Raw genomic sequence first — 17736 nt, 5'->3', positions numbered from 1 at the left:
AGGTCGGGCTTGCTCTCTCGGCCGCCTGCTGCCGGCTGGCGGCCGGGGCGGCCCCCGGGGCGGGGGGGCGCCGCGCCGCGCGCCCCCCGTGTACGGTAGAAGTGGTGGTGTGTGGAGGCAAGATTGAACTGATACAGGCTTGGTTAGGGCATCCACACAAAAACGCGCACACAGATTGCCCATTATGCGCACCTGTAAGGTTGTAAGCCTCCCCTGGTCGTTTTGTGCCGCGAGGGCTGGCAGCTGAGCTCGACTACAGGCGTACGGCAAATGAGACCAGCAAGTGTGCAGTAGAAGCTGCAGCAGGTGCTGTTCCGCGCTGCTATGCACTGTAATGCACTGCAGTGTGAGTTGTACAAGAGCAAACTGTCCTTATGACTCCAAGAGACGCAAGATAATGCATCAATGGTCGTCCTTGTTCTAGCCTACATTCTTACTTACAGTGTATGTTCAGCGCCAGAGTAGCGCTGGAACGAGCCGCGACCCCGCTGGTCATCACTGTATCTGGCCCCAGCTCCCCCGCTAAGCCCTTTAGCCTCGAGCCTTCCCGAGCCCGCAGTCGATCCTCCGCTCCGAAATTTCGGGCAAAAACAACCGAGCGCCTGGATTTGGTGTGATTGACTTCATGTTCATCTTCCATCCTCGATTCATCCATATCAATCCAAATGACAGCAAACTACAAAGTGACAGCGCGGCCCGATAGCCAAAACCCTGGTCCGGAATCATGGACATCCGAGACAGAAATGTCTCCGTGCACGATCTTTCTTTTTCCTGGTCCGCGTTCTCATCCTGGTCTGCCGTGAAGCTGGGGGGAAGCGCAAGAATCCCGAAGAATTTCGGGCGCTATATTTGGGGCCAGACCTGGTCCGAATTCAGGCAACCAATGTCTGGCCTGCGATATGACGCAGGTGGCTCTCTTTGCTTTTCGTTTCGTTTCTTTTCTTTTGCTGCGTCTTGTCACAAGTCACTTCGTGTCTCTGTCTGTGATATGTCCCCAAGGTTGCATCTGAAGTCTCAGCCCACCACAAGCTACCGTGCCATTGTGCCGCGTTTGTAAAACCCGGTTCATGCGCTCAATCGCCGATGATAAACACCATCGGATCAAGACTTGCCCATGTTCCCTATCTCCAAATTCTGCCATACGCCACTCTCTCGCCTACGAGGTTGGGGAGGAGCCCCTGGTCATGATCTTCCTGCCACCCACTCAGGCAATCCTGAATCAGGCTCTCCCGTAAAGCTGCGGAGGACTGAATCAGAAAGTACGGGTACCATATGACTTACAGCAGCATGGTATTGGATCCTGCTGCGTCTGTGCGTATCAAATAGACTAGTTTGAGCCGCCTTAGCTTTCGCAGACGCCTCGTCTAATACATCCTTGTCCCCTGTCTTTTTTCCAAAACTGACGTGATTTCAGAGGCTGACTGGATTCAGCCGCCATGGTCCCGGCATATCATCCTGGATAGATGCTGATATTGAAGCCAGAAGTGCCGATACATCGAATGGAGGCCCATGTATTCTCTAGTTTGCCTGTTCGTATTCGTTCTCTGTGCAGGAACATGGAGCAGAGGTTAATGGGCATCCAAGAGAAGCGGTGTTGTCATGAGCCGCAATAACTTTGCCCATGTACAAGACAAAGTGTCGGGCAAGTAAGTGATGGTGCCTGCGGTTCGGCCAACCAATGTCTCTGCTCATCACCTCTCTGTGGGGAGATGAGTGCATTAATACATTGCATAGGTAACTGCATACACTGCATTCACTCCACTCCACAGGCTCATTCTTCGGGCATCTCTCTGTAAGTATCTTTCTTCATAAATCTATATACGGAGTATTCGCCTCTGTATCTCCCTCGTACTGCATATACCTCTCTGTAGATACCACAATATCATCCAGCTCCTCTGGTCTGTCATGCCTGTCTCGAGCCGGATATCACTCCTCCCTTCTATCCCGTCTTATCGACCACTCTGAAAGAGACTGAACAATATCCTCGCCCCTCTCGTAATAACTTGAGCTCATCAAAATATTGCTAGGTAGTTGTGGCTTGCCGGCCTGCATTAGAACGTATTGACTATTCATGCAGTCCCCCGGAAGCATTCTGCTTTCCCCGGAGGATAGCAGGGTTCCAGGTGAATACTCAGCGCCCCTACATACAGCTTTGTCACACGACAAAAAGAAAGAAAAAAAGCCACCAAATTAACCATGAACTTTGTTGGGCATCACCTTTGATGCCCGACAAGAACAAAAAATAGGCAAGACTAGGCGAAAAGTGACATCAGTAGTGGAAAGATCGGCATCGCTCACTTTGAGGGCCCCGGCTTGAGACGGCATTTCTGATATAGGAGGCCTCTAGACCTTGGGAAGAGTGAGGCGAAATCCTTTTGCACGATTAGTGCCTGGATGTTCCTATCCAAGTCTGTCTAAGAGAAAGAGGGGGGCCAGGCGAAAGTGGAACTGGCTGTCTGAAAACTTGGGTGAGCTCTCTTTGACAAGGGAGAGATGGGAGAGATGGGCTGCGAGGCCTTTCATGTGTGTAGGAGCGATGCCCCCAAACTTTTGCAGTTGTTTGGTTCCTCGGATCTCTCGTTTCATCGTCTTTCTCTGGGCTGCCTTGAGCTGATCTCTTTACCTCGGGTCTTTGCCTACGATCCTTCTGGCCCTCTCTACAAAGCATTGCTCCCTGTCCCGCTGAGCCACTTAGGCTTAAGCCACTGGTCATGTATATACTTTCTTCTTTGTACACATATATAATAAAAGAAGGAAATGAGAGCATCGTTCTATGTCGTAAAGATGATATAACCGTCAATTTGACTACTTGGTTGACACCTGACACCGCGACGAAATGACCAACTGTCATGACTGTCATGGCTGTCACGGCTGTCATACACGCGGCCACCCAAACCAATACTTTATAACGAGCTCACTCCAATTTTAAGGTGCATTTTACACTTCAAGCCCTCCGCCATACTGTACTTTACTCCTCGGTGCCTGGCTCGGTCAGAATACTAGACAGGCGCCAAATAAAAGGTTAATTTATAGTCAAGCCATAGTTGCGGATCTATTCCTCTTTCTCGATAGATTCTACCCTATTGTCAGATTCCCCTGTTCTACGACGACCATTCTAATCCCCAACTAATTTAGGGGAACATCGTAGAGCCATCTCGAGACCGATATATGTAGATACCCGGCAGTGATAACGTTGAACGTTTGAGATATTGTTGAGCAGTGTGAACAAGAATAAACTCCTTTTTCCCCTCTCTTCAAACTGTTATAGAAGTTCTAAACAAGGAAGAAAGAGATAAAACTGCGTATTGTAATACTTTTCCAGCCAAAATGCGCTGTCTGCTATCTAATAGTGTCCTTCTCTTCATCTCATTGTTCAGCGCTGCGAGAGGTGCAGGCGGCCCTCGAATCCACGACGTAACCTTCATCCCCGATCGAGTACTCAGAGTCACAAGAAGAGAAATTGGCATCGCAGGCATCAAAAGATACACAACTCTCATCAATGACACGCTACCAGGTCCGGAGCTCCATATCCCAGAAGACCAAGTCGTCTGGATCAGAGTGTACAATGACATGACAGACGCCAACCTAACCATGGTGAGAGAACACAAGAATATCAAGCAAAACAGATCATTCAGCAAAGTTATAAACTTACACATCGATTCTCTTCCCGCACAAACAGCACTGGCATGGCCTCGCCCAAGCAGCCGCGCCCTTCTCCGACGGCGCCCCCATGGGCAGCCAGTGGCCGATCCCACCCATGCATTACTTCGACTACGAGCTCAAGTCGCCTCTAGGAACGGCCGGCACGTACTTTTATCACTCGCACATCGATTTCCAGACGAGCACCGCAAACGGCCCGCTGATTGTCGACGACTCAAGCCCGCCGCCGTATCCCGTCGACGGCGACCGCGTCATTCACATCCAGGAGCTGTTCGAGAAGTCAGACAAGGACATCTCCGACGGCCTGCGCGCGGCGCCGTTCGTCTGGTCCGGCGAAACGGGCGGCTTCCTCATCAACGGCAACACGATATCCAACTACCCCGTCGTCGATCCCGCCTCGGCGAGACTGTCCGTCATTGATGTCGATCCGGGCAAGACATATCGCTTCCGCTACGTCGGCGCGACGGGCCTGTCATACGCGGCGCTGGCGTTTGAAAACCACACGAACCTCGAGATCATCGAGGCCGACGGCGAGTACACCAAGCCGTACTCGACGCCGCTGCTGCAGATCGGGTCGGGCCAGCGCTTCAGCTCTCTGTTCAAGACCAAGACGTGCGCTGAGCTGGCATTGTTCAAAAAGCTCGACTTTTACTTGCAGATAGAGTCCCGCGATAGGCCGAGGATAATTGCTAGCTACGCTGTGCTGCGGTATTCGAATACCTGCAGTGCGCTGCAGCATCGCCACTTATACGGTCGTCAGGTCCCGACGACGACTCTGCCCAGCGAGAGGCCCATTGATCTACCTCCGACGATCGAGGGCTTCCTCGATTACAAGCTGGAGCCGCTGGTTCCAAACGATGTTCCTTCGTCTGACGAGGTGAGTCGCCGCATCTTTGTTTATTCTCAGCAGCAGATAGACAAATACGTCTTCTGGACCGATAACGGCGTGTCCTGGGCCGACGACAACGTCGACAGGGAGACCTACACCATCAGCCCGTCCGAGCCCTACCTGGTATCCCTGTACAAGAACGCGTCCAAGTACTTGCCCGACTACGACGCCTCGATGGCCAACTATGGCCTCGACCCCGAAACCAAGACGTATCCCGCGAAGCTCGGCGAAGTCATCGAGATCGTCTTCCAGCAAGTCGGTGCCCTCTCCGATGACAGCAGGTTTGGAGGCGGCCTTGACACGCATCCATGGCACGCCCACGGCGACCACTTCTACGACATTGGCGGAGGGCCCGGTGTGTACGATCCCGAGGTTGCCCAGCAAAGACTTGAGGGCACGCACCCGGTCCGGCGAGACACGACGATGCTGTTCCGCTACACGACGAATGTCCAGCCGGACCAGCCGTGGGGATGGCGCGCGTGGCGTCTGCGTGTGCAGAATCCAGGTGTGTGGATGATGCATTGCCATACGCTGCAGCATATGATTATGGGCATGCAGACGGTCTGGGTGTTTGGCGATGCGGATGACATTCTCAAAGTCAAGCATCCATATGTGGAGGGATACTTGGAGTATGGCGGAAGTGTGAATGGGAATGCCACGCACCCTGCTGTGGCGGTACATTATTTCGAGACTGATGATTAAGACTATAGTAGTCAAGTCAGTGGATGAACCGGTATCAAAGTATAAGACAGTATGAAAGTCAATAAACATATTAATTAATGATGCTGCGATACACAAAAACGCATGTTGAGCAAGTTGCATCAACGTGCTCCATATAGACACATGGTGGGCAAGAGTACCATCAACATGCTCCATAGAGACATATGGTGAACAAGAGTTGCGTTAACATGTTCTGTAAAGACACATGAACAAGAATTGTATCGACATAGTCGCACCAACAAAGGGGTAGCTTCACAAGAGACGACATTCACATTGAACAAAAATGAAGGGGAACGAGGCACACGAAACACTGTGAACAGAGAGCATCTTGGGCTCAATATGTTAAAAGTCTTTTTCCGTCGTTAGCCTCAGGGCCGGCTATCTCCATAGGAGAGGGAAAAGGGGGGATCACGTAAGGAGAAACCCCCTCCTAATAAAGCAAACATCAAATCCGAGACTCCAGTCCACATATATGCCATTTTTTAACCATTGATTGATATCGTCCACTAAAAGAAGAAAAAAAATACTACAAATTTTTCTCCATTTAGTGAGCGAGAGCACGTCGGCGGTCACGCTCCTCAGCGATGGTGAGCTTGACACCCTTGCCCTTGGGCAGGGAGATCCAGGGCTTCTCCTGGCCAATGACGAAAACGTTGCTCTCACGGGTGGCAAAGGTGTTGTCAATGGCGTCCTTGATGTGGACAATGTTGAAGCCTCCATCGTGACGCTCACGGTGGGTGATGACACCAACACGGCCCATGTTACGACCACCAGTGACCATGGCGACGGCGCCAGTGTCGAACTTGATGAAGTCGGTGATCTTGCCGGTGGCGAGGTCAATCTTGACGGTGTCGTTGACCTTGATCAGGGGGTCAGGGTAACGGATGCTGTTCAAAAGAAGAATAATTAGCACTCGCACGGGGGAAAGAGGGAACATACAGCCGTCAAATAAAGCTTCCGTCGTCGTCGTCTCTGTTTCTTCTTCCTTTTTTCCCTCCTTATGGAAAGGGGGGAATGACAAAAGAAGAAAACAAATCAAGGGAGAGGTGAATTTTTTGAATATTTCTCCTTCCCTTTTTCCCGAATCGACCAAAGCTTGATCCAACGGCTGAATGATGTCTGACAGAACTCACGTTCTCGCATCGTGCGTGACCAAGAATGGGATTCCACCACGGCCGAGCTGAACGCGCTTGACCTTGCCCAGCTTGTACTCGGCCTCCTCGGCCTGGATTCGGTGGACGGTGAAGCGGCCCTTGGTGTCGTAGATGAGACGGAAGTTCTCGCCAGTCTTCTCGATGGTGATGACGTCCATGTAGCCGGCGGGGTAGGTGATGTCGGTGCGGACCTTGCCGTCAACCTTGACCAGGCGCTGCATCATGATGGCCTTGGTCTCGCGGTAGTTGAGGGCATACTTGAGACGGTTGCGGATGAAGACGATCAGGGGCATGCAGTCACGGAGCTTGTGAGGACCGGCAGAAGGCTTGGGGGCATAGAGACCGGACAGCTTGTCCAGCAGCCAGTGGGAGGGGGCGCTAAGGCGCTTCTGGTGCTTCTTGCTGTGAGAAGGAAAAAAGTCAGTCGTCGTGTTTTCATTATTTTGTTTTTGCAATTGAAGCCATCGTCAACAGCATCCGCAGACGAAGAGGGGAAATTGTTTGAAGCAAACAGCACCAATCCCTTTCTCCTCCTCTGCTGGACGATAGACAGTAACACTTCTCAGCATTGATTGTACTCACATTCCTCGGGCCATGGTGACGACTGGCTGTTTTCTCGACGGTGATGAAAACGACGGAAGTTGGGCGTGGATCAAGAAGCAGAAAAGTAAATTGACGGCACACCTTTTTTTTCTCTTCTCGCTTCGTGAGCGCCAAATTGTGGGGGCTTTCTTGCCCTAAGGCTTGCCGTGATTGCCAAAACAGGCACGAAGAGGCTGTAGAAATCACGTGATAGAGCTTCTCCACAGTGCCGCTGTTTTCCCGGCGCCCCATTTTCTTACGATAAGAAGATAACAGTCGCTCCCCATACCCCACAATACAAACGTCACAAGATGGATTTGATGAGTACAGTAGGAAGGATAAACGATGATAGCTTGGTGCCGCCAAGTGTGACGGAATTAAGAAATTCAATTAAATCAACTTTTGCTTGCTATTATTATCATCCCATCATGTGCAACATTAATATGGGGGGTATTATGGTCCTTGCCAGTTCCTCTTCCATGCGCGAGCTTATATAGCAGCGCCTCAAAGTAAATTATCAAGTGTAAAAGGCTTGTGACAAAAAGGAAAGATGATGGTATCGTAGGCAATACAATGAACGTATCGCGGCATTGTCATAAAGTTAGAGTATGCAGAGATGAGTTGTAAAAGAAGGAGTAGGGAAGAGAGGTGTAATCGGGTGGTGCTGAGCATGCTTGAGCCAGAGCCTTGCCATGCGAGAGGATCCAGTGTTTGTGCATGGTTTCGGTAGTCCGATATAGTAGTAATCTGAGTTGTGATGCGTCTTATCTTTGTGTTTGTCTTTTTTTTTTTTCTTTTCCTTTTTACTTCTTCTTTCTCTAGGAGAGTGCAGGTGTCAACTGAGCATCGTCCAGTAAAAGCCTGGAAATGTCCATCTCGCCACCTGCTGCTGAAGCCGCAGACTCGTCAGTGTCACGAGTCGGTTGTTGAAGCTGCTCCGTCGAGCCAGCCGTCAGGAACGGCCACTTGGGCAACTCTTCCTGCGAGGCTTTTGCAGGGTTGCCTTTTAATGTAAGTGGAGGAGCAGGGGCAGACTTGAGTGAGCCGACAATGCTCGTGCTGACCATTGGCTCGAGAATGTTTGTAATGCTAACATCTTTGGGCTGGAAAACACCCTTTTCAATGCGCTGGAAGATGTAGGGGAATTTGTTCCGTACCCGGTCTCGAAGGTCCGTAGGCTGCCGGGTGCCAAGGTGAAAACGCTCGTCACGCTGGATCTTGGACCAAGACGCGCCATACTTTTCAAGGCCTTGCAGAATCTCTTGGTCGTCTCGGTTAGAAAAGGCGGTTCTCTCCCGCCTACGGGCCCTTCTAAATGGCCCCGTGATGCCGAGCCCCGCGAGGTCCGACACTTTCATCCGATGAGCGCGACTCCTCTTGATGGGCATGTCATCAAACTCGAACGGAATAGAGGCAGCCGGGTCCTTGCCCGACAGAGACCCGCCTTCGGCTAGGAGAGTCTCTTGGGTCTCTTGAACTGTCTTCCCCGGGCTCTTCTTTGGCGAAAGCGACTTGGGCCTTGGCTTACTCCTGAGCTGCCGTCGTCGAGCACGGGCCTTGACTTCATCAACCTCCTTTACACGCATCTCTTCGGGACAGCAAGTACGGAAGCGGTCCTTGAGATCGCCAGCCGAGCGCGAATTGAATGTATAATCAGGGTCATCCAAGATGTTGGTCCATTTACCCACGCCATGACGATCGACACCTTTGAGCAGGTGGTTTGTCTCCTCTTCTGTCCATTTCCGCCTGGGCTTGCTTGAACGCTTTCTTGTTGCCCTTGGTTTGGCCACAGGTTGGTCAGGCTCCGGAGACAGACGGGGTCCCGGAGGGCTATAGCTGAGCTCATGGAGAAGCTTGCTCTGACCGGCATCGGTGTCGTCAAAGGCGCTGGATTCAATGGGCGGGAAGAGAGCCACATGGGGTGGCGGCTCAAGAAGGCCGTTGATGATGGGTGGCATGAAGGGAGCCTGGTGGGCCTTTGGCTTCTTTGCGGGCTGTGGTAGCTGCACAAAATCATCCTTGATATGGATCGCTGGTCGCTTCTTGTTGGCAGAAGAAGGGGGGTCTTCGGCGGTTGCAGCTGTGGTATTTGAAGAAGAAGATGATGATGCTGATGCAGATGAGGAGGAAGAGTCCGAAGGCGTGGATGTAGATGCGGATGTAGACGTAGAAGTGGCTGTGTCTGTGGTTGTGGTTGTGTTTGCGGATGTGGACGTAGACGTAGAATTAGACGTAGATGAGGGAGCATCATCTTGAAAGTCCGGGCCCTCGTTGAGAATGCTGGTGAATGAAGGAGCTGGCGGCGTGGGTATCAGCGGCATGTTGACCTCGCTCAACAGAAGCCTTAGCGGATACAGAGCCGAGCTCCCGGCATATTTGCCTTCTTTGGAGAAGTCGTTGTCTCTCCTGTAATCTGAATAGGCATTCGACTGATCTCCGATGAATGGTGAGGCCAACGGAGCTCCGCTGCTAGGACCGGGAACAGCGGTATTCCGGCCAGCACTGCCAAAGAACCTGTCTGCCCGAAGGCCCTCGAGCTGCAGCGGCGGCAGAGGCCCATCGCGAGCCCCGGACAAGGGCGGCAGCTGTAAGGTGGGCAGCGACGGCAGTGGGAGCAAGTCTGTGTTGGGGAGCTCCGGGGATGTCGGATCGTCATTCAAGAGGTGGATGAGACGCGGCTCGATGGTAGCCATGGCGAGTTATCCGCAGTGGTGGATCTCGAGCAATGAACGATATAATAGAGTAGTAACAGCAAGTAACCGGGTCGACTGAGAAGCACACGTGAGCGAGGGTATTCGAGATTTGGATTAAGACGGATCAAAGAGCGACCAAGGGGAGTGAGAGACGTGATGGATGGAAGAGAGGATAATGGGAAACGAAGGAGAGGGAGAGGATGAAGAAAAGAGTGGGAGTTGGTTGAAAGAGTGTGTAAGAGTGTGTAAGAGCGAGAGAAGAGGGTAGAGAGAGAGAGAAAATGACCGGATGTGCCTATGCTTTGCTCTCCCGCACTTCCGCACAGTGAGGCCTCGACATGTCCCTCCTTGTCTTAGTTGGCGAGCGAGGAGCTGGAATTCCGCGTTTTTGCTTGTCTAGCTGCAGCCCTGCTAATGCAATGCTACTGGTGCTGCTGCGGCTGGAGACCAATTTGGAGGGAGAGGGAGGGCGGGAGGGATCATAAAAGGGGATTGGTTAGGTAGGAATAGGTTATAGCAGAAGGGAGGGAGAGGGAGAGCTGAAGAGCAAAGCTGGAGTGGTGTCAGCACGTGAAGCGTTCACGTTTGGCTGCTTGGGCGAGGCATGGAATTGAACTCGCGAAATGCGGTTTAGTGCTCGGGGAGACGAAGCCGAGACAAGCGCTATAACACGGGGAGTAATAATTAATTACTTAGCAGCGGGTAAGAAAAGCAAAAGGGAAAGACGGGCAGAGAAACGAAGAGAATGGATGCGAGGAAAAAGCAACCAGCAAAGCAAGTGCTCGGCTTTAGATGCAAGCACGGCGGCGCGTCCTCCGGGGCCAGAGCACAGTACAGCGCATGTACAGGCGAGTTAGTGTCTCTGCTAACCTCAAGCGTCAGCCGGCAAACAGGGTGATGATTTGGAAGAGGGAAAAAAAGAGGGAGAGGGGGGAAGCAAAAAGGCAAAAAAGCAAAAACGTCGCGTACTTGGTACAGGCTAAATGTGACGTCAAGGGTAGGAAGTTGGTGTACTGTGTACCTTTAAGTCTCGGCATTGGTAATAATCGCTAATGTCCACGTCCACGCATTGCTGCTCCGTCGACCCGAGAACTTTCTCTAATGGTAGTACCAAGGTATTATTTGGTAGTCGTCTACGGAGTACTGAGGGTATCAATGCAACGTCAAGCAGGATTTCGACAATCAGAAAAAAGATACAGAGGCAAAAATGAAATCAACCAAAATAGCAAATGGTCGCATGCAGCTGCAAGCAAATTTTGTGTCTCAATGCCGTCCCTGTTGGTTCGCTCAGGCATTGTCCACTGTCCCAAATCAACCCCCGAATCATGCCGAACTGCCTCTCACTTGTTTCCTCCGGTCGTACGTTTGCGGCTGCAGCTGACTGATGCTCGGCACTAACATGCCCCGCCGTACCCAGTACCGGCAGCTTGCCAACTCTTGTTAGCAAGGACACCCGAGCGACGAAGGGCGCTCAGGTACTGGTACAGGCGGTGCAGCCGCACAGTGGTCGTCAGCGCCATGACAACAGCTGGAATTGACCCAAAGTCTCAGCTGAATTTTACTGCGCGGCCTTCGCTCTATGAGATCAATTGGATGAGTGTACATGCTCGATACCCTGGAGCTGCTCCTCCCTGGTTGGTTTCCCCGGGCTTTTAAATTGTATCACGAGTTGCATCTGCATCTCGAGCTCAAAGAGGAACTTGCAGCATCAGTCCTCACGAGGGGCTGCTGTTTGGGTTGGACGAAAACATGCAATCCTCGTCGTAAAACAGCCCAGCATCGTCAACCATTGTCGCGGTGGTTTGCTGCAGAATTCAAACGTCTCCACGCCTCCATTTTCTCACTCAATTTGGTCACTTGGCTTCCCACTTCCCTCCCGCGTCTCATCGTCTGGCTCACACCACTCGTCATCCCATCTGCATCTCCATCTCAGTCTCCATCTCGTCTTCTGCTTCTTCTTCGTCTCCCCCCTCCGCTCATTTTCCAGACGCACATCGCACAAGCACATGATGGCCGCCTCTCTGCCGCCGTTCCCCCGCATCGTCTTCACGGTCCTCGAGCCCTTGTCGCTGTAAGCCCAGCCCACTTGATGCTGTATGACTATGTATCGCTTGCCCAATCGCGGCAACTTGAGACAGCCCACTACTCGGTTTCTCTGCTTTCCCCATCTCTCCCTCTCCTCTCTTCCTAAGCTTCTGCTATGTATGCATAAAATATGGGGTTGATGAAGGTTTGGGAGGGTGGCAGCAAAGCCCAATGACTCCTCCTCTGCCCAAAAAACCCACCGAAATCGCAAGAAACCACCGACTGCCGCGAGGATGGCAAGCAGCGAGATTCTGTATCACTTCGTAACTGTACAGTAACGGCTAACCTGTGCCTGAGGAGCAAATCACAGGGTGGCAGGCTTCGCCGGCGCTGTATACGACCCGGCATGGTTCGTGGCACAGCAGATCCCCCAGGACAAGCCTCTGGTTGCCTCGGAGAATAGCATCGTCATGGCCCATCAGCTGGGCAACATGTATCTCGGAATGTGCATGGTGGGCTTGGCCCTGTTCTGGACAACGTCCGAGGCCAGAGTCGTCCGCAACTATCTCATCGCCCTCTTGATTGCTGATGCCGGCCACGTTGGGTTTACATGGTATGGACTAGGCTCGGACAGGTTCATGGACGTCTCAAGGTGGAACGCCATGGCTTGGGGAAATCTCGGGGCCACGGTACGCACATTTCCCCTCGCTTGACTTTGATGATTCTCTCTCCCACTCTCCCTTTGTCATCTGCCCTCTGCTCTCCGGTTTGCCTTTCTAGTATTTGGTCTCCATCAGCCGCCGCCTCCACTGCTTGCCCACATCTTATCCACCGTGTTCAGGCATTCAAGACGAAACCGGGCAGATTGAGACCGGGCAGATTTCAACTGCCGCTTGAGTAGCACTGCTCCTGCATTTACTGCATTTGTTGGCATTGCAGCTAATCGTGCCGTTTTGATTCTATAGCTGTTTCTTGCTTTTACGCGTATTGCGTATCTCTCAGGCGTGTTTGGCCCAGACAGACATGTGTCGACTGCCATCACGGCCCAGAAGAAGAGCAACTGAGTTCGATGATGAGAGCCGGTCCAACCAGATGATCCATCTCTGCTTCGCCAATGATGACCATGGCATGACCTCTGGCTCCGTCCCTGTACGCCACCAAGTGCATACTTGCGGTATTACGAGTACGATACTCTCTGCCTCTCGGTCCAGTGGGGCTCACGGCTCGCCCAACTACAATGACCAAGAAACTCGCCGGGCTTTGTCTTGGTCAGTTTGACTGCACAGAACAGACACCGCCAGCTCTAGTCTACCTAGTCCCTTTGTCATGCAGATATTTCCTGTGCTTTTTTTCTTCTTTCATGGCAGGTTTTTTTTTTCTTCCGATAGACTGTACAAAGACAACGCAGCATATTACTGCACAGTACTCCACACTTGAATATATTCCATAGTTTCGGAAGCATGTCTTGCTTGAGTATCCCCATCAGCTGAGAAGCTTCAGCCATCTGCCGTGCACACTTTTGAGTGATTTTCTAGTGCCTCCTCCTCGTACCCGGTACCTCGCTTGCTTCTCAGCTCTGTAAATCTGGCAATATCTCTCTCAGCTTCGTCCAGCCCTGCTGGGGTACTGCCACTGCGTACACAGTACTTGCCCGGCTCACGGTTCTGCAGTCTTACACAAGTCGCGCAGGCCCAACAGCTTTGCGCCGTGATTGCGTACTGTCCCATGCTGAATGAATATTGACGCCTCAATCCGCCTCAATCCATAAAGAAAAGAGAAAAAATCAAGCCAACAAGCCGAATTTGACGCTCTTGATAGGTCAGACGATTATTTGTGCTCCAGTCCAGGCAGTTGAACAACAAAGTCCGTCACTTCTCATTGTCCGCTCCATCCACTGTGGAGCTTGCCCCAGCAAAGAAACAGCACGTCGCCGCAACGGGCCTAGCGTATCGTGGCGCGCAGGGGACGATTCCCGACTTTTTAGAGGAGTAGGGTTAGGTTTCTAACGTTAGGTTTGGACGTCCATCGCGTTGCGCAAGCAAACAGACGCTGCTGAAGAACAAACAAAGGCATCAAAAGCCAGCCACTAATTCTAATTTTCTTTGACGGTCGAGATTATCAGTCGAGTCTGTCGCAGGAACCGTGTCCATTGTATTTCTTATCTTCCATTATTATTATTAGTGTCTCTCTCTCTCTCTCCTCTCTCTCCTCGTCTCTTGTTCTGATTCACGGCCTCTGCTTCTGCTTCTGCTTCTGTTTCCGCTTCTCCTACTCCTGCTCCGCTGTCCGGCACCTTGTCCCGCTTTACATCGTGTCAGATCTCATTGCAGCTAGCCCAAGATGCAGACCCGGCGGTCCAAAAAGGCCGTCGAGCCTCCGCCATCTTCGTCTCCTCCACAGCCCATCAGGAGAAACCCACCTCGAGCGACTAAGCGGCGTGGAAACGAGGCCGTCGCCAGGGAATCTAGTTCCTCCCCTAGTCCTCCTCCGAGCTCTTCGCCTACAAGACCGACGACTTCTCTCATTCTTCCTCCTCCTCCTGCTCCTTCTTCTTCTTCTTCTCTCCCATCTCGTCCACCTCCGCCAGCAACCCCATCACATTCGTCCCCTGTGCTACCAAGCATAGAACCTCCAAAGGGTCTAACATCTGTGCCACGCAAAGGTTCCATTGTGTTTGATCCAAAGCCGCGTCGTGGCGCTCCTCGTCATCCCAGCGTCAGTAGTATAGCGACAAACCCTAGGAGGGACAACACTGACGACGAGGACGACGAGGACGACGAAAGCATTGCCCCAGAGCCCAAATCTGCGGCTCAGCTACTTGAAGAAGAGATGGTCCAAAATGATGTCGAAGAGGCTGAGCATGAGATGAAGCTCGAGGCCGTGCCTTCGTTAGCTCGAGACGCCAAGAACCTCATCGGCCAGTTGCAGAACAAGTCACGGCCGTCTTACGAAAAGGTGCTCCTCATGAAACTGCAGTCATTCAAGGCGTCTCGCAGCATTTTCCAGGCTTCCCACCAAGCATCCCCTTTTCTCGACTGGGATTGGGTGGACAAGGCGGGAGAGGACATCTCGGAGACGGAGAATGCAGCCGTTCCACTCTCTATCAAGCTGGCAAACATTGCCACTGCTCTCATGCAAATAGAAAGCATCGAGTCTGAGGGAGACAATCCTGTGCCTTTTCTCGAGGCCGTAGACACCCTCTTTCCTCTGCATTTTGCCGCGGAAGAAACGCAATACAGGTCAATGTCTCTGGAAATCCGCACCCAGCGAGCCATCGAGAGCATAGCAAGGTCACCCCAGGCTACAGACCTGCGCGGCATGCTGGGCCACGCGTTTTGTAATATGAACGCTCCAGACGCCCCGGGCGACTATGGCAGCCTTTTCAGCAAAGGCCCTTATAAGCCTCTAGCGGACCTCGATCAACAATCGCTAGTCGATGTTTGTTCGCAAAGAGTCTCCAATATGTGGAAGATAATGTCTGATGGCGGCAAGAGAGGGATTAGGACTCCCGTGGATCTGCCCAGCATCCGAGCTCAGTACTCCCTCAAAGAGACGCTTAAAGACCTCAAAGAATGGCTCATGGACAGATATTCAACAATTTCACATTTGTTGAACAGGGCAGAGCAAGAGAAAGTCGCCATGGAGAAAGAGAGGCTACGTGAGCAATGGCGCGCCGAAGAGCAGCGGCTGTTCCGAGAGCAGCGAAAAGCTCGAGAGGAAGCGCAGCAAGCTCTTGAGGACGAACATAGAGCTCGAGAGCGGCAGCAACGAGCCAAGGAAGAAGAACTCAGAGCTCGAGAAAAAGCACAGCAAGCCCGAGAGAGGGAGCAAAAGGCTCGAGAAGAAGCCCGACAAGCTCAAGAGCGAGAGAAACGTGCTCGAGAAGCAGCAAAACAAGCCCGAGAGAGAGAGAAACACGCCCAAGAGCAAGAAAGAGCTCGCAAGGAGAAGGAGCGGCAAACTCGACAAGACAGGACTCGAAAGGCAGGCAAGAGAGGGGCCCGCGAAGAAACATACCCAGATCTCCCACCCCTCAGCGACGAGAATAGTTATCCCGATCACGACTCTTTAGACGGATCTTCCCAAGATCTGAACATCTCCCAGCCAGAGCCGCCGCCACAAAGGTTTAAAAGCCGAGATAGAGAGTAAGCCCAATATGTTCCACCCTTCTTCCCCTTTGATCGCTAACATTTGTTTCTAGCAGCTCTTTATTTATGGGCAGACAGCTACTCGGTCTACTCGGCGGTGTATCTCTTACTCAACTACCTCCCTCGGGGTCTTCGCGTAAGCGATCATATCAGCAGAGCGAAGATGTTGGTGAGGTCGACGACTCTGATGACAATCAAGAAGAAGAGGAAGAAACGTACGAAGAGGAGGAAGAAGTGGAGGAGGAAGAGGAGGAGGAGGAGGACGACTTTGAAGTGGACTCTCGGCCTAATAGAGGGGGCAAGGCAACTACTACCTCATCCAGCGCTGTACACCAGCATCGGAAATTGCCGACCGAACGCGACAACAGCATATATGACGTTATCCCAGAGGAACAGAGGCCTGTAAAAAGGAGCAAGACAGCTTCCTCATCCGCCCCCGTTCACAAGAGCCAAGAGCAGCAAGTGGAATATCGTCGCCCTACTGCTAGTACCTCCACCGCGCGGTCGCCTCCATCCGTCCCTCCATCTGCCTCCCCAGACTTTGCCGCCATCCAACGGGTCAAGGATCAGGCTCGCATGAATGCGCGATTGAGCCAGCCCAAGTCTCTTAAAAGACGATTAGGCTGGAGCGATCGCGACTCCGCCACATTAATCGAACTCGTTGCCCGCCGTGCTGCCAGCTGGGCCACCATTGAAAGGGAAGACAGCCAGCTTTTCGAGCTTCCGCGGAACCAACAAGCCTACCGTGACAGAGCTCGCAACATGAAGGTCGATTTCCTCATCTCGGACGCGATTCTGCCACGGGGGTTCGACCAGGTCACGCTGAGCAAGAAGGAAATTGACCGGCTGCACAAGTTGGGCAAGAATCATGCCCGGCGAGAGCGTGATGTAGATAGGAATGGCAGGCCCACGAATACAAAGGCCGATAGCAGTATGTCCTGGTTGGAGGATTAAGAACATGGGTGCGTGGGTTGGTTGTTTGTACGGTTTTGTTATGTTTTGGTGACCAACGGCCATCTTATTATTTTTATCAGGGCGCTTGGGGGGATTTACAGCGGCGTCATCTGAATCAAGGAATATGAAGATCCATGGGTTTGGGAAACAAAACTTTTGCCGGCTTTCCATTAGTTTAGTCTACATATCTCATACTACAGTACCTGTTAATAGTTATGGCATCTTTGATTACTATTATTCTCGGTTGGCAATTAGGATTGACAGCGTAAAAGAAAAGAAAAGAAAAAAGGTGGTCAAGTTCAAATTCAAAAAGGACTCTACAAAAGAAGAAAAAACCTCTCTTTCATCCTATTCTACATCTGTCCAAGCAATTTTCCGCGCATACTCATAGATACCTATCCAGGGGCATTTGCTCTTTTTTCTTTTGTTGTTAAAGCTAACGATACAAAAAAGGGGGTGGAAACAAAGGTAAAAAGCCGCCAAGAATAGGTTTCCCATCATCGGGTATCGATCATACTGCTTCGCACCAGGCTGCGGGATAAAAGAGAAGAAAATACCATTCGTCGTCGCCGTCTCCACAGCTCCAAATTTGGTCTCCAAAGGCGCTATCTTGGAGACGTCGTATGGGGAGGGAGGAAGGACATCAAAAGGAATGATGGGGGAATCAAAAGTCATTTGCGTATCAAGAAATAAGAAAAAAAAAATGAGACAAAAAGAAAAGGTTCCATCGCGCCAGCAACCTGTTTTCTCTGTCAAGAGTAGCAGAATCGCCCTAAACAAGAGAGCGGGCGGGAAAGATGCAGTAGAGACAGACAACAGCTCCAGTCAAGTGCAGGGAAATGGAACTTCTCCCTAATCCTAACACACAGAGCCACAATTATAACATCTCTGAATCAAGGCTTCTCAAATGA

The 17736-nt window shown here is 51.8% G+C and overlaps 5 protein-coding genes across 5 annotated transcripts; 3 read left to right on the top strand and 2 right to left on the bottom strand.

Annotated features, from left to right (window-relative positions):
* Positions 1-3327: 3327 nt before the first annotated feature.
* Positions 3328-5251, top strand: V8C40DRAFT_286046 (Cupredoxin; the record flags this gene model as incomplete). Its single annotated transcript, XM_083222479.1, has 2 exons — positions 3328-3594; positions 3680-5251. 2 exons carry the CDS (start codon positions 3328-3330, stop codon positions 5249-5251), a joined length of 1839 nt encoding a protein of 612 aa, XP_083075642.1.
* Positions 5252-5578: 327 nt separating this feature from the next.
* V8C40DRAFT_239304 (40S ribosomal protein eS4) lies at positions 5579-7062 on the bottom strand. Its single transcript, XM_083214614.1, has 3 exons — positions 7006-7062; positions 6403-6825; positions 5579-6156 (listed from the first exon to the last, which is right to left on the bottom strand). The coding sequence occupies exons 1-3, from the start codon at positions 7017-7019 to the stop codon at positions 5814-5816; spliced, it is 780 nt and encodes a 259-aa protein (XP_083075641.1). The 5' UTR covers positions 7020-7062; the 3' UTR covers positions 5579-5813.
* Positions 7063-7662: 600 nt separating this feature from the next.
* Positions 7663-10196, bottom strand: V8C40DRAFT_176894 (SANT/Myb-like DNA-binding domain-containing protein). Its single transcript, XM_083211678.1, has one exon. It carries the CDS (start codon positions 9696-9698, stop codon positions 7824-7826), a length of 1875 nt encoding a protein of 624 aa, XP_083075640.1. The 5' UTR covers positions 9699-10196; the 3' UTR covers positions 7663-7823.
* Positions 10197-11428: 1232 nt separating this feature from the next.
* Positions 11429-13184, top strand: V8C40DRAFT_239300 (uncharacterized protein). The gene is made up of 3 exons (XM_083214613.1): positions 11429-11769; positions 12094-12412; positions 12689-13184. Exons 1-3 carry the CDS (start codon positions 11705-11707, stop codon positions 12785-12787), a joined length of 483 nt encoding a protein of 160 aa, XP_083075639.1. The 5' UTR covers positions 11429-11704; the 3' UTR covers positions 12788-13184.
* A 558-nt stretch (positions 13185-13742) lies between these two features.
* Positions 13743-17045, top strand: V8C40DRAFT_239296 (uncharacterized protein). The gene is made up of 2 exons (XM_083214612.1): positions 13743-15868; positions 15925-17045. Exons 1-2 carry the CDS (start codon positions 14064-14066, stop codon positions 16823-16825), a joined length of 2706 nt encoding a protein of 901 aa, XP_083075638.1. The 5' UTR covers positions 13743-14063; the 3' UTR covers positions 16826-17045.
* Positions 17046-17736: the final 691 nt, after the last annotated feature.

Source organism: Trichoderma camerunense (genome assembly GCF_050948025.1).
Source record: "Trichoderma camerunense strain CBS 138272 chromosome Unknown V8C40scaffold_5, whole genome shotgun sequence".
Taxonomy (NCBI): domain Eukaryota; kingdom Fungi; phylum Ascomycota; class Sordariomycetes; order Hypocreales; family Hypocreaceae; genus Trichoderma; species Trichoderma camerunense.
The sequence above is the reverse complement of the archived record's forward strand: the minus strand, read 5'-3'. Positions and strand labels throughout refer to the sequence as shown.

Bases quoted from the DNA above. Each gene is read 5' to 3' on its own strand.
- V8C40DRAFT_239304 (XM_083214614.1), bottom strand. The intron at 6,157-6,402 runs GTGAGTTCTGTC...TCTTTTGAACAG, and splicing joins GTCACGCACGATGCGAGAAC to CATCCGTTACCCTGACCCCC.
- V8C40DRAFT_176894 (XM_083211678.1), bottom strand. From the start codon at position 9,698: ATGGCTACCATCGAGCCGCGTCTCATCCACCTCTTGAATGACGATCCG.
- V8C40DRAFT_239300 (XM_083214613.1), top strand. From the start codon at position 11,705: ATGATGGCCGCCTCTCTGCCGCCGTTCCCCCGCATCGTCTTCACGGTC. The intron at 11,770-12,093 runs GTAAGCCCAGCC...AGCAAATCACAG, and splicing joins GTCCTCGAGCCCTTGTCGCT to GGTGGCAGGCTTCGCCGGCG. The intron at 12,413-12,688 runs GTACGCACATTT...TTGATTCTATAG, and splicing joins GGGGAAATCTCGGGGCCACG to CTGTTTCTTGCTTTTACGCG.
- V8C40DRAFT_239296 (XM_083214612.1), top strand. From the start codon at position 14,064: ATGCAGACCCGGCGGTCCAAAAAGGCCGTCGAGCCTCCGCCATCTTCG. The intron at 15,869-15,924 runs GTAAGCCCAATA...ATTTGTTTCTAG, and splicing joins TTTAAAAGCCGAGATAGAGA to CAGCTCTTTATTTATGGGCA.